Source organism: Rhinoderma darwinii, chromosome 9 (assembly GCF_050947455.1).
Source record: "Rhinoderma darwinii isolate aRhiDar2 chromosome 9, aRhiDar2.hap1, whole genome shotgun sequence".
Taxonomy (NCBI): domain Eukaryota; kingdom Metazoa; phylum Chordata; class Amphibia; order Anura; family Rhinodermatidae; genus Rhinoderma; species Rhinoderma darwinii.
In genome coordinates this window covers 91,035,774-91,051,603 of record NC_134695.1, presented here as the reverse complement: position 1 = coordinate 91,051,603, position 15,830 = coordinate 91,035,774, and the positions used below count along the sequence as shown (strand labels likewise).

General features: G+C 41.4%; 1 protein-coding gene across 1 annotated transcript in view; it reads left to right on the top strand.

The window, feature by feature from the left end:
* CDH13 (cadherin 13) overlaps nucleotides 1-15,830 on the top strand; it is a 475,876-nt gene that overhangs the window by 431,047 nt on the left and 28,999 nt on the right. Inside the window, exon 11 of the mRNA XM_075838471.1 lies at nucleotides 8,289-8,431. Coding sequence (XP_075694586.1) covers nucleotides 8,289-8,431 — 143 coding nt within the window. The remainder of the gene's footprint in view (nucleotides 1-8,288; nucleotides 8,432-15,830) is intronic.

The window sequence follows — 15,830 nt, the reverse complement described above, 5'->3', positions numbered from 1 at the left end:
CAGCACAGAGCCCGCCGACAGTCTCCCCTCCCCCATGTCCCGACAGCTAGCAGCAGAGATGTTTAGAGCAGGGAAGGGGGGCTGGAGGGGGAGCTTCTAAAGCAGCACAGACCACGGCTGCTAAGTAGAAGCAAAGCTCCCCTCGCCTGACAGGTGCGGTCCTGGCACCGGGGCTCCCTCCGGTGCTAGCGACGCCACTGGGCATGAGGGGGTTCGGGCGGTCATAGGCTCCCTGGGAGCCTTGGGCCCCCTGGCAGTCTTGGGCCCCGGGCGACCGCCCGAAACGCCCTAATGATAATCCGCCACTGGGTGTCACTTAAATGCAAATCATGCTCATCTGTTACCAAAAATACCAAAGACTATAAATTCCAGAACAATAAGACCTGACTTCTTTTTTACAATTGAGAAGGATTTCCAATCTGTTGTTTCCATTTCAGTCAGGCTGCAAATAATAGCGGCTATCAGCCCTGATCTGCCTTTGGTCTTAGCCGATAAGGAGAACCAGTTATTTTATCACGTATTGTCTCACGTTCCGAGCTGACATATTTCTACTTTATTTTGTAAGAAAACACTAAATCTTTTTAGTTGCATTAAGTTAAAATGGCCGAGCGTTGTGTTTTATACCTTTTTTTTCCTTTGTCTGCTTTTACTTAGATCGGCCCAGGAACAAGTGCCTTTAATCAACCCAGTCAGCCGAATATGTTATCTGTGGGCATTGTGTAAAGATCTGCTCATAGAAAATGACAATATCTTTCTTGTGCTACCAATTAAAACCACAACAAATGGGAATTTTTTTCTTTTAATTCATTCCTGGCATGTGGATAGTAAAGAAATAAAATATTTTAATAATTATCACTTAAATTTTTTTATACAGGAAATTATCCTCAGTCTGTAAGGACCCTGATGTACCTTTCTCAGCGTTACTTTGCCTCTTTTATCCCCCTTCCTTGGCGTATGGACTTCTCTGTTCGATGTAAACATTTTCTAGCATGATCCTTGACGTCATAGGGGGGAGTGGTCCTGTAACTGAAAAAGTGCATTAACAGTTTACCGATCTTACCAAATACAACCTACTTGTCTATTGATCTCCATAATCCATTCATGACCTGACTTGTTCTATGAGACCATGAGATTGTCTTAGAACTCAGCTCGCACTGGCCCACCAGGGTACCAGAGACCCACCAGGGTACCACATAATTGGCCCAAAAGGTCAAGCAGAAAATAACCCCATTTTAAGTTGCATTTGGAGCTAATCACTGGCCTCTAGGGTCTATTATTTAAGGGTTAAATAACATATCATTAATAAGATCCTATGTGTTTAATAATAACAAAGTTTACGATGCAATTAAAATTGGACGGGTACATATTCTGTAAAAATAGTGGATGAACCCTAACAATCATCTCCTCTCTGAGCCCAAGGAACCCCAATCTGCCTATGCTTAGGGCTGGGTGCCCACCTAAGACGTGGGCCTTCTTAGCAGCAGTTTCCAATGGGGTCTACTCTGGGAGTAACAACTAGTATCTTCCTTGGGATTCGAGGAATAAGGGTGAAGAATGGGACTCCACACCCTTATAAAACCAATGCTAATCCTATTTAGACACAAGGAGTCCACATTCTGGTACCTGACAATATCCTTCTAAAGACAGGCAGATAGAAATACATACAACCTGGACATTAGGGGTTAATTGGAAAATAACCCCCACTTAAAAAAAAAAATTTCACCAGGGATTACATTTTGGAAGATTGGACTCCGGAATAATGTATTGATGATAAAAGTGGACGTGAGGGAACAAAAACCAATCGCAGATTTGTTTATATAGTAGTAAAATATCTGGGGAGCTTATAAAACATGAAATAATAGACAGGGACGCTTATTGGGAACCGCTGGAGTTTATATTACAACCTCTACCACTAGAACAATATATCCTGCAGATGATATAAGAATTATTTTACAAGAAAAAATGTAATTTGCGTCACGGTTATAAACACACTGTTTTATTGTTATTTAGTCAATAAGATCGGATACAAATCCGAAATTATAGTTTTAGGCTATGTTCACACGGAGTATTTTGGGGGAGGAATATCTGCCTCAAAGCTCCAAACGGAATTTTGAGGCAGATATTCCTCCCCCAAAATACTCCGTGTGAATAGCAATGATCGCGCCGTTTTTCGCCCGCGGCCATTGAGCGCCGCGGGCAGAAAACACGCTTTCTCCTGCCTCCCATTGAAGTCAATGGGAGGTCGGAGGCGGAAGCGCCCGAAGATAGGGCATGTCGCTTCTTTTTCCCGCGAGGCAGTTTTACTGCTCGCGGGAAAAAGACGCCGACGCCTCCCATTGAAATCAATGGGAGGCGTTCTCGGGCCGTTTCTGCCGAGTTTTGCGACGCGGTTTCCGCGTCAATAAACTCGGCAAAAGACCCCGTGTGAACATAGCCTTATAGCTACTAACAGTCCATAAAGGAAAAATAGGCTGTGTTTATTGGATATAAACGTGTCTATCCATTATGCCAAAGCTACTATATATATATACAGAACAATTATTTAAAAAAAAAAGCAAAAATTATTTGTAGAAGAAATTATTTAATCCAATTTTAATCCGACCCTAGTCTTGTATCAGTTATATATGTAATTGGTATAGATTGGTGTCATGTGCTGAAGATTACTCCAACCAATAGTCCTGTAAACCTGATAATCCATGTGCCAAATTATTGGAATACGTGCATGGGGAAAAAAATATAAAAAATTTAACAGGTCCTCAAAACCAAATTCTTCAATAAAATTGAATAGGAAATTTCTATTCACTCACTGGTAACATCTTGCCATAGGGGCAAACACTATATATTTTCCCAGTGTTCACCCTGCCCAAAGAACTATAGGTCCAGTAGATAACATTTTTTAACTTCATAAACTGATCCTTATGCCTCATGCACACAACCGTTGTGCCACTCGGACCGTTTTTGATGGCATCTGTGTGCCACCCGATAGTCTCCACGGACCCATTCACTTTAGCGGGTGAATCGGGTCAGTGAAAAATGGTCCGTGTCTCCAATCCGAGGAAAGATAGAATATGTCCTATCTTTCCTCGGATCACTGATGGGATTCGGATGGCACACACGGTCGTGTGCATGAGGCATAAGAAAAAAAATTTCCTCCTCTAGGGGAACTGGAGAATAATAAACTACGGAATATCTCAGCTTCCGTGTACAATATAATAAAGAGGGTCTTTATAGAGTGATGATACACCATGACATCAATGAACATTCTGTGTGTTACTGTTATAGGGACCCCAGGGCAACCATGAACATATAACAAGTGAAGCTGCACAGGGCACCTAAAGCAGTGGGGCCACGGACATCTTAAAAGGAACTGTGATAATAATTCCCATAACCAGAGGTGTAACTTAAATCTCCTGGACCCCAAAGAAACATCTGTTACAAGGCCCTACCTACAATGTGCAATTTATAATACTGGTGTTTCCTTATGGGGCAAATGGGCCTTTGAATCCCCTCTGGAACCAGGACCTGTGTGCGACTTCTACTTCATACCACCAAAAGGGGATCACTCAAGTACAAGGACCTGGATGTGACTTCTACCCCATACAGTCATGAGGGGAACGCTCAAGTACAAGGACCTCACTTTTATCAAATTGGTTGGATAGCAGGGGGCCTACCATTTTGTTCCTAAACAGGGGCCCCCTGTTGTCCATGTCCACTGCTGCCTTTGCGCCCCATAGAAGCATATTGAGTTAACCCAAGCCTTTAAAATTTTTGACCTTAGGAAATTTTTGGAAAAGAACAGTGTAAATACTTTAAAAATAAAAAATTCCCAATTATTTTGTACATTCCAGTGAAAATACCCAGCACACATCCCTCATTATTTGCAATGGACTGTGGTAATAGGGGATTGACATAGATGAACAACTCCAACGAATTGTAAAATGGTAGAAGAATGCAGTTGTCTTCTGGTATAAACCTCACGCGTTCCAGAAACCACCGTGTCACAGTGACAATGACTTTGTAACGAGTGGGATTTTGGCAAACAAGTCTGCAGTTTTTGCATTTCTCGGTGATGGCGGATGAGCATGACAGGGGGAAGTTTACCGTTGTTATGATTTCATTAGCCGTGTGTCTTTTCTCTCAAGGACAGGATTTGAGTGAATAATTGAGCATTGTTTTAGGATTCTTTGAAGACAAACTTGTTGCAAAATATATGATAATCTCCTTGTTTAAATCACAGAGAAAGACAATGAATAATTATTGTCTTCTTACGATTCAACAGTTAAATGTCAGCTGCCAAAAGGGTGAAAAACGGAAAACAGATCATAATACGGTTGACAAAAGATGTTTACACGACGTGCTGCGTACAAAGATGACAGCCATTTTGTAAACCATTCACCATTTATAAGAATAAAGTTCACTGATGACATCACTGGTAACAAGATAACAGCCAATTGCTTTGCGTCCCAGTTTTCTCCCTGCTCTTATGAATTCTTCCTTCTAAGCTAGGACATACATAACATAGAGACTGACCAAGCCGCGGTTATAGGGTCCATGGAGAAAAGAGGGCCCAGCTATGGTTGGTCTTATCCCCTTTCCTATTGGGTAGGAAGAGCTTGTGCAGGCCTCCAAAGGCTGAATTGTTAGCAAACATGGGGTAGGGGAATTGGCCCAAGGGTCATGCTATGGATGGAAAAATAATGAGGTCCTTCTGTCCTGGATAGAAAAACTGATCACCATAACTAAGGGCCCATTTTATTCTTTGCTATGGGGATCCCTCTCTTGTCCCTATTTATGCCACTGCTTCTAGAACCTAAAAGATCATGGTCCCGACTGCAAATATCCAGCACAATCCTGTGATGATATCATCAGGGTCTCCTCATATTTTGTTGTCCATATATGAACATTGAATATCTGTTTCCTGTTGACCTGGTCTGAATCCGACATTTTTGTACAATATCCACTTTTTGGACTTATGACAAAAAATGTTCTTCATAGTGTGAACTGAATGCAATTATTGAGTCCACTTTATGCCGGCAGTGATAGCCTTTTTATTATCTTATCATAATGTAAAATTCTGAACCCCTAATCCACTCTTAAAGTCTTGACCCATAATGCACAAAAATGAACTGCACTTTTTTTTTTTGTCAAACTGAGCAACTAAGGATAAAAGGCAATGCCAGGAATTAAATACCCCCTTTCTTCCAGAAACCGCTCCACACCTTTCCATGGGTTGTGTCTGGTATTGCAGCTCAGTTCTATTCACGTGAATAGGACTGTGATTCAATACCACACACACAACCCATGGACAGATGTCAAGCTGTTTTTGGAAAAAAAAAGCAGCCATGTTTTTCTAATCCTGTACAACTTCTCTGAATAAATCGTTATGTTTTTGAGTGATCATAAACTCAATCTTTTTCTCGCAATATGAAAAAAATCCCCAAAACTCAGGATCAATTTCTCTGGATCAGCAGCCCACAAGCTGCAGAATATTACTAATTAAATTGGCAAATGCCCGCAATTCAAGAATAATTTGGCGGCCATTCTTGCCGCTGACGATGAATTCATTATGTTCAATATGTTTTGCTTTGCTGTGTTTTGTCCCCCCTTCTTTTTCTACTGTATTGGCCAAGTCTGATGGTTTCAAGCAGGATGTGCCTGGCAGTTTCCCCTCTCTAAAATGTAAATCTCTGATTCTTTTGGTCTCATGCCTGGCTGTTTGGAGTTTTCCCTCTGACCTTCCGGCTGAAGCGTAGCCACCAGCTTTCCGATCTAATACACACCGTCCTTATATCAGTCCAGCACTACTTACAAGGCTGGTTATCCTCATCTTGTATCCCATTTTGTTGAGCTTCTTTATGTCGCTAACTAACATATCTGGCAACAAATTCAGTATTAGTATTTTTACTTGTTTTTCCACAGCCAAAAAAATTGCACTGATCCTACACCTCCTAGGTAGAGACTAATAATGTTCTCTAACCCATCTTAACACATAGTATTAGGTCTTAACGATAGGAGGTGCCGAAGTGGCAGTTGCATCTGGGGCCTGAGGAGGTCCTAATGCCCTTCTGCCCCATATGTGGACACCAGTAATTTCACAGACATGTTATAGTTGGGCTGTCCCATTACAGATTTTGCATTGCGGCCCTGGAGCTTCAAGTTACTCCTCTGCATAGTATAGTAAGAAGTTAAAGCACTTCCAAAAATTTATTATTCGACCATTTGAAGTAGCACCTAAGATAGACTTTATTAAATATTTTTGAATTTGCCCATTTTATTTCATACACGAAATGCATAGTTATATATGATCGATGAGATGGCTGTTGTATACACTGTACATGCCGCTTTACCTCAGCTTGCGGCAATGATCTCTTTTTAGCCCTCTTAAGTATTTTAAAAGATCTTGCAGATTTATTGAAGACGATTAATGACACATCTGACACGAGCCTCCAAGAAATTTTCCTTTTACTTACAGTGAAGGAAATAAGTATTTGATCCCTTGCTGATTTTGTACGTTTGCCCACTGTCAAAGACATGATCAGTCTAGAATTTTTAGGCTAGGTTAATTTTACCAGTGAGAGATAGATTATATTAAAAAAACAAACAGAAAATCACATAGTCAAAATGATATATATTTATTTGAATTGTGCACAGAGAAATGCACGCACCCTATGGGAAACAGCAGAGCGGAGCGGTAGTGAGTGCTGGCGTCTCTTGGGGAAGAAATGCGGGCCAGCGCTCACAAGTCCATGGCTGTGGCCGTCGAGGGTGAAGTAACCCCGACGGTCCGCGGCCGTGTATGCTACACACTGTCTCCCTTTGCCTTCATCTAGCAACATAAAATGTTTGTTGTGGATCCCAGTTTTCCTATGAATTTATTTTGTCCACTTTTTGCCAAAGGGGCCAAAGATCCATCAGCTTTGGGCAAGTGCTTGGATTCATCTATAGTCATGTAAATTTCTCATTGTTGTTTGTCTACATGAGACATCGAGAGCTCAGCAGATAAATATTTGGTTGGTTGGTTGGTTGGTTGGTTGGTTGGTTGGTTGGTTGGTTGGTTGGTTGGTTGGATACATCGATAAATCGTTTTTATCTTGCACAGCTAACTCTTTATAAAGTGTGGTATGAAAGTTGTTTTATCTTTATGGCAACCTTTTCTTACTCTAGGTAATTGTGGTTCCTACAGTGGGGTAAGATTTATGGAGTCTGATTGCCGACATTGCATATAATATATTCAGTCATAAGGTTACTTTGTAATATTGTGCAGCCCTGTGATAAACGGCTTGTGGTTTTATATTGCAATCATTACCTCTAGTGTCTTGTTTTTACTACATAATAATCCAGTCTGGTTTTATGGAAGTCAGTGCATTTGCAGGATTACATTTCCCATTTACAACCCACATTCGGGGCTCAGTGCCACGTGAAAATGTGAGGTGAGGACAGAGCTATCGAGGGTGCCAAACGCGGATAAGAGAGTATGTGGTGACCTATGGAATTAACTAATGTTCCTGATTGGTTGGTGACTTCATTTATTGCATATTTGCTGAACTATACTCTTCGGTGTATAGCATTGTCCATATCTAACCATCATCCATTAGAGTTTTTGAAACTATAAGGGTACTCTAATGAAGAGGACATTGGGTCCCATACCCTTTTTATAGGATTGACCCTAAGGTCGCTATTCAAATTTTCCAGACCCCATACAGTCAAATGGCCAGGGCTCAATCCCATATCTGTTATCCTTCATCTTGTACTCCATTAAGGGTGTTTTGGGAAAACAACACTATCATAAAGCAGCACAAAGGTCATGATATACCTCTACTTAAACACACCGTGGCCCACAGATTTTGTGATCGGAGCATCCCTGTGAGGGACATGGACAAGAAGGAATAATATAATATTTATGCACCCTTTCAGGCCCATATCATGTGGGTGGCTCCCTTTAGGAAAGGAGGCTAAGTGGGGCCTGGTAGTTATACATTATTGCCTATTCAATGGAGTCCATGGGGCAGCACGTGGCAGCCAACCAAAAAATATTTTATTGATATATTAGCCTGGGCCCCTGACTACCGTCCTGCCTGAACTGCCCTGGTGGCTGCCCTGGTTGTTTTCAGGATACCATATAACTTCTGTGTGAGCTTGGTCGACTGGTACCATCTTCTGACTTCTGCTTTGCAATTTACTACTCTATGGATGGACTATTTTCCTGCTTTTTCCTAAAATACTTGATCTGCAAAAATAATTTATTGCATGAGTAGAGATGTAAAAATGTGTCTGGTCTGTTGTTACAGGTTCTCCATGTTAAAGGATGATGCAGGCTGGCTCTCCATTAACCCAGTGAATGGAACGGTCAACACAACGGCCCCACTCGATCGGGAATCCTCATTTGTACATAACAACACTTACACTTCCCTGATCCTAGCAATAGACAATGGTGAGTACTGAGTGTCCTGGTTTTCTTTTAAAAGTTGGTCAGAGTTTGAAACATTGTTCATGTATGCGCCTAGCTAAGCTTGCTACCTTAAAGGTTGTCTCAGGTTAAAGCCTGTGAGAAAAGGGTAAAAAAAACTACTAAAAACAGTTACTAATCGTTGACCGAGAGGTCAATCTAGTCTTCCTTTTACATGTTTGATTTTGTGGTTTTAATCTGGGACAATTGTTCAGTCCAATTAAGAAGCAAATTCAGATATCTCCTAGTCTAAGGGGCTTTGGGAAATTTGGTACAAGCTTGAAATTGGCCATTCTCTTTGGTTTCTGTGTGGAAGAAGTTAAGTGAACATCTCAAAATTGAGCCCAAAGAGTACTTTTTCCTTCTCCAATTTTATGTTAGAACTGGGTAGAATATCTGTTCAAAGTAAGTCAGGGCTCTGGTAGCGTATGACGTGAAGCCTTGAGATATTATTAGTTGAGAGACCAAGAAATATATCAACTAATGTTCTTATTCTGTCTTGGTGCCCCAATTCAGCACTTGGGTATAGGTTCTTCGAACCCATTGCCAAGTTTCAACCTTTAAAGGTCCCCTTCCAACCAATGCAGATGGTAGACCCAGTGATGGACCTTTTCTTGAAGTTCTCCATACATCGTATTATTTTACACCAGTGACATCAATGTGCCTGGCTCTGTGATGTCATTAGCCCTGTGCTCAAGGTCCAGGAAGTTTTCAGTCCATTGGCCTCCCATAGAGTAGCCACTCTTAGACGGAGCATGCATTAGGATGGTGCGTGTTACCAGTCTTCCCACAGCACACATCTCCTTGCTGTTCACGTTCTTGCTCCTTCTACTCTATAATTCGTCAATTTGATTCTGTACAATTGTTCACATTATGACCCTGCCCCTGAATTTGTAGGACTATGAGTCCCAGTATGTCCATATTGTACTCTGCACTGGTTTGCCACCAGTTGCCCCAGCTTGATTTAACTAGTGCAGATTCAGCTTTCCCGAAACAGAAGCCAAGCAGTGAGATTGAGGTCAGAATGCCGTAGCAGCACATTATAGAAAGTATTGATGAATATCACTGCAGCTTACAGCAACTTGCTACATCATGCAGATTTACCAACACGGCAAAGACATTTGTATGCAAATAATACAAAGCTGCGCATCTGCAAAACTCAGACAAGCCCCCGGAGACCAAGCGTGACCCTAGTGAAATTACTTGACTCAACTTTCATTAATGATGCTGCAGATATGCGAGCCAAAATACAATATGAGCAAAGTATTAACTGCATAATAAACAAAACATCAAGTGCAGAATATACATTTTGTACGCAAAAAAATAAATCACAAATTGTTAAAGGGACCTGTCACCAGGCTGACCCCACTCCAAGTCCAAAGAAGCTGATACATGAGCATTCTCTGCACTTCTGATTGGGTGACATGTGCACTTCCATATCTTTTAACATTCCCAAATCACAAAGAGGAGGGGCTTGTGTGGATTTTCATAATACAGGGTAGTGCTTATACGTTTTAGAGGTGTTTCTTGGATAAGCGGGGGTGGAGCTTAAATGCTTTCCAATTGGAATTCAAATTTTTTTGAGGTCTCCTACCATTCAGTGGTTACAGATGCACCCAGACAGCCTCTGCCCAGACTGAAGTGGCTGATAACAGGGAATAATAAACGGGATCTAACTGGACAGAAAATGGAGAGAAGATATATTTTAGTTTTAGCGTTCCTCTATAACCGTGAGATTATAGAACATATTCAGCCTTCTGCACTGTAACCCAGAGCCTCTATCTTTTTATGTAATGCGATTGAGAATCACAGCTGTGCACGGGCACTCCAAACTGTTTCAGAAGCAAGAGGTTTAAAATGTGAAACCCTTCATTAAAATGTATAAAATTCTTTATTAAATTTGTTTTTATGCACAAGTGGCACTCCAGTAAAGGTCACCTGTGTCACTTATACAGAATATGAGTAAGGATATTCCAAGCAGGCGCAGGTATGGATCATACAGGGTCATTATTAGAACTAGTTTAGAATTGAAGACTTCTGTTTCTAGAATTGATTGGAGAGTGTGCAGATAAAGGAAGGCGAAGGTTACAGCTTAAAGGGGTTTTCCAGTGAGAAGAAATGGATGGCCTATCCTCTTATCGGTGGGGGTCCGACTCTCGCCACCCCTGCCGATCAGCTATCTTGAAAGAGCCATAGCGTTCATGCGAGCGCTGCTTCCCCTTAATTCCTGTCGCTGCTTCATATTGTGAATCGCCGACACCCTTGTAGGGGCAGTTCACAATATTATAGTTTTCTCCAATTAAAGCGAATGGGAGTAGGCTGTAATACTGTGAACGGCCGCTACAGGTGTGTCCGCGATTCATAGTGCGGAACAGTGACAGGAATAAAGGGGAAGCAGCATTCAGATGAGCGCCGTCGCCCCTTCAAGACAGTTGATCGTGGGGGGTGCTAAGTGTCGGATCCCCGCCGATCAGATATTGATGGCCTATCCAGAGGATAAGCAATAATTTTTTTCTCACTGGAAAACCCCTTTAAGGACTCATGCATATGGCCTTATTGATTTCATACATAGGCTTTTTCTGTTGAATTCCATATGAATCCAACAGAAAAAAAAATTGTAGCATGCCCCATCGGATTTAGCACGTATGAAGGTATAAAGAAGCATTGCATTTAGGGAAGAATATCTCTGTACATATAGCATCTGACCGGGCTGCTAAAGATCCATGCATCTTCTGTGCACTAAAGATCAGACTCCATGCACATGGCTCTTCCCTAGGGGCCCATGAACATGGCAGGGCCGTATGCATGAAGCCTGTACGTCGGTCCTTATGGGTCCTTATTAGGTTCTTTAGGCTGCTTTTTGTAGCCTCTAGGAGACACCATATTCTCCACTAGATGGTATAGAAAAATAATACACTTTCCACAATATAATGTATCTGCATTATAGGATGGCAGCTAAGCTTTTAAGGGGAGTGTCTGTCAGCACAGTTGTGACAAATTCTAAGTGGAAACCAGCAGAATTTTGCATGTAGCTTTGGATGTGTTTGATGTACAAAACAGGATGTAACTAAATTTTAGCACAAGTTAGATAAAGCAAAATATGTGCCAAGTTACTCAATATTATATGTAGATATAAACTGTAAACTCAGGCTAAAAATGGAGCAATGCTCTAAGGGCAATGTGATATTTCCTCTTTACAATGTAACATCAATAAAAAAGGAAGCAGAAAGCTACAATATGCATTGGAGCGTTTGACAATCGAATATACAATGTGAAAAAACATCTATAGAGCATTAAAAAAAGAAGATATCATTAACAGAAAGGTTTTCCATTTAAAAGAACACTCCAGGTAATGCTGATACACTGTTTGCGGTCTAGTGCAGGTCCCGAGGGGGCGGAGCATGACACAGGAACTCAAAGAACAACCAACAAAGAATCCACCCCTGCGGACCCTGCACTAGGAATAACACAGTGTATCAGTTTTGCTCTGGAGTAATCCTTGCATAAATAGACTCTACAGCAAATTTTTGGTAAGAAAAAAACAAAACTGTGTTTGACATTCACTTTAAGGGAATCAGGACATACTCATTTCTAAATGCAGACACCCTAACGATCATCTGATATCACTGGGGGAAGTTACAAATGGGAGACATTTCACCTACAGTGGCCAAATGAATGGGTGACCATGGTCAGCCGGAGTCTTCCAGTGCAAGAGTTACTCTTTGCGGTGGGTCTCCACCCTGGCTTATAGATGGGTCCATAACATCCAGATGCCCTAATTGAACGTATGTACAGGGGTCGTCCTGATGGGACAAGCCTTTTAATATACACCACCACAGCATCGCCTCACATTTCTGATCAGTTCCTTGAACTTTATTGTAAAATAACTTTTTGTATTTTTAATATTTCAGAACTACATACAATGTAATTGCCGTTTTTAGCTGGGGTTAGAAGCAGCGCCAACGTCACAGCGGCTGATTTATTCCAGCAAGTCCAACATTTTTAGTGCTCGAAATGTAGATTAATTGGCACATTCTGCTTCTACCTGTTTTGGTAGAAAACAGACAATTAGTTTTGATGGCAGCACAATTATGTCCTTATCTTGTACTCGCCACTGCCATAATTAACAATCCTGCTCCAGATGCAGCTCATTTTGCTATTTAAATCTCATAAATTGCCGGCAAAATATTGCTTTAATATGTCATCGCGCCGTCTTGATTAAAAATTAAAGTGATGAAATCAGTGTTTAATACAGCGGCTGTGCTCCGGTGCTTAATACCAGATCTGAAGGAGATTTCCTATCTAAAGTCCAACGTACGAGTATATGATTACAATACTAGCAACATATACTATATTTACTTACGTGCAGAATTTTAATAGTATGGGACCAGAAATGTCATTAGCAGGTGTTACGCTAACCCTTCATCTGCCAGGAGGGAGCTCAGGATCTCTTTAAATTAGGGCACCAATAAGATGCCCTTATAAACTAGTGGGTGAAATTGCACCCACTTCCCCAGAGATGCTGAACTGGGGACAGAATATAAAAATACCCCAAAGGTTGTACAAGTTGAACAGGATCAGAAAAACATGGCTACTTTCTGCCAAAAACAGCGCCACACCTGCTTGTGGGTTGTGTCTGGTATTGCAAATCAGCTCTATTGAAGTAAATAGGGCTGAGCTGCAATACCACGCACAACCTGCGGACACTGTTTTTGGGGAAAAAAAAGTAGCCATGTTTTTTTCCTAATCCCGTGCAACTTCTTTAATTTAGTTTTCACCTTAATGGCTTCAATGAAACAAAAAGACTACCTTAGTGCTTCCTGTTTCTAATTAAAATAAGTCCTTTAACACATAGAAAAATGCACCAAGTCTGTACAGCGTTATATGGAGTCCTTACAGCTCCATACTACAGAGACAAGGGTACTCTGTGTGCCACTGTATGGTGCATCTGTATGCGGCCATGTTTCGGAGATGTTCCCTCCTCAATGCTCAGAGGTTAGAGGAGCCATTATATGCCCACGTGCATGAGCCCTAAATAAGGTGCCAGAACTGGCACAGGAGTCTTTTTAGGGTTGCTAATTGACCAAGACGGATCATTCACAAAGATTCAGCTGCACCAGAATATGGGGATTCATTTCGGCACTTTAGGGATCATCCAGTAATTGCAATTTGCAAAACTATAAGGGGGCTTTCTGGTCATAAATCCTACCATAAAAGGATTATTTCTTTAAAAATATTTGTGGGAATGTTCTCATGAATACTGAATTTAAAGGGATTTCCCTACTAAGAAATTTGGTCAGCAGGGGGACTGACTGCTGGGAACCCCATTGAGAATGGGGGTAGGTGGGTGCTAGCTTCTTGTTCTCCATGAAGAAGCGTCCCGTATGTGTGGCCATGGTCCTTCTAAAGTCAATTGACGATACAGATAGGGTCCAGCCTGCTCTCTAGCCTGTTTCAATATCTCTCATTGACTTTAACAGACTTAGCATGAAAGGAAAAGGCCAACAATGAGTGGCATCAACAACTGCTTGAATCAAGCCCCGATGGACTCTAGCTGTGGTCTCCAACCTAGGCCTCTCGAATTGGTGGAAAACCAGTAGTAGAGTAGTAGACCTGGAGAGTCACAGATTGGACCTGACTGGACTAAAGGTTCAATAGAAAGATCTGATCCCCCATGACTTACGATGTGCATGCATACATATCATGGAGGTAGCTAACACAGATGCTATACAGCCTATGTAGCTTAGAATAGTCCTATCTTCATTGGACTGTGTTAACCGGCAAAGAGCTCCCCATCCAAAATCGCTGCAAAACTAGCAGACAATTGAGGGGTAAAAGGCCAAAAGATCATGTTGCCTTCCACTCCTACAATGTAGGTGAATTCTATGTTCGGGACAAAACTTTGATGCCTACTGTCCTGGGATGAAAGGAGAAGATGGTGTGGCCCAGCACCAGCAGGGGCCCCATTTTGCTCCATGTAGACCTCTAGCTATGAGTATTGCTAAATAGGGCATTTATCCAGTTGGTTGACCCCCAGGTAGAGTGGTAGACTCCCGCTGCGTACAGACATCTTCAATAGAGAGAAAATAATGGTTAAAAGTAGAAGCCATTAATTGACTTTTTCATTATGTTTCTATTAGATTACTGGTCCCTGAATAATACAGAGATACATTTACATGGCAGGGCAAATAATACATTATCAACAGTGGGGAAAAAAAAATCAGGTCCTACGGTTGGCAGATTCTTAATTCGAATATATATATATTTTTTTCCATTTTAATATCACTGACTAGAAGGAACAGGAAGATAAAGACACTTTCAGACACTATCAGTCCGGCCTGGAAATAATGCATTCAGCATTAAAGACAGCAATTTAATTAAATGCATGAAAGGCCGACTTTTGTGATCATATTTCAAATACGCCATTGTGTTTTCAACCATTCCGTCTCATGGCTTTTCTTAATAATACATCAAGATCCAAGAATGTGTTGGATATGTATTACAAATTCAATTAGTCCAATCAAAATTGAAAAATAATTTATTTTTCATTAAAGAGACTCGGGAGCGGAGTTGGTCGGGAAGTTTCAGACACAATAGGAAGCCGTCTGTGTTCTCTGCTCGGCTGGTTAAAATGGATGGCGTGTCACTTGTCATATCAAGTTGTTTTTACGTGCGCTCGCTTAATGGCATCGAAATCTGGTGTTCATATATTGTAGTTAAGAATGCAATTTCTTCTAGATGCTATCTCTTCCCAGCCAAAATTATTATGGAGAGAAGGCTTGTTCTAATCCTCTATGAGTAATTACAGGATGGCAGATACAGATAACGGACTGAGACCCTCACTATTTATTTATACTGTGCTTGGCTGATGGTGTGGTGCATAGGAGAGCTTGCAAAAAAAATGTTGTTCCTGTCGTAGCAAAAATACAATGCTTCTTTTGCCCTCTTGGGAAACTCTGGGCCGACTACCATTAAATTTGGAATTCCACCATTTTATCTTAGCTGGAGAAATGTCTTACGATAACGTCTGTGGAGGCCAGTAAGGCCCTTTTACATGTGCCAATGATCGGGCAAACGATCGTTCATATGAACGATCGTTCCCGATCATTGCCCTGTGTAAACAAGGCAAGGATCAGCCGATGAACGAGCAAACGCTTATTGTTGTCCGCAGTACATCGCCCTGTGTAAATGAGAGGACGATCGATCGTAGTAACGTTTGCTCGTCCCCATACATGACTGATCATATCTCCTTTTGAAAGGCGCAAACGAGCGCCGATCAACGAGCTGCTTTGTTGATCAGCACTAGTTTTCACGGCCCATATCGGAGACCACGTTCATTCCAAAAATGAACAGTTTATGGTGTCGTAGAAAAAAGTATAAACAT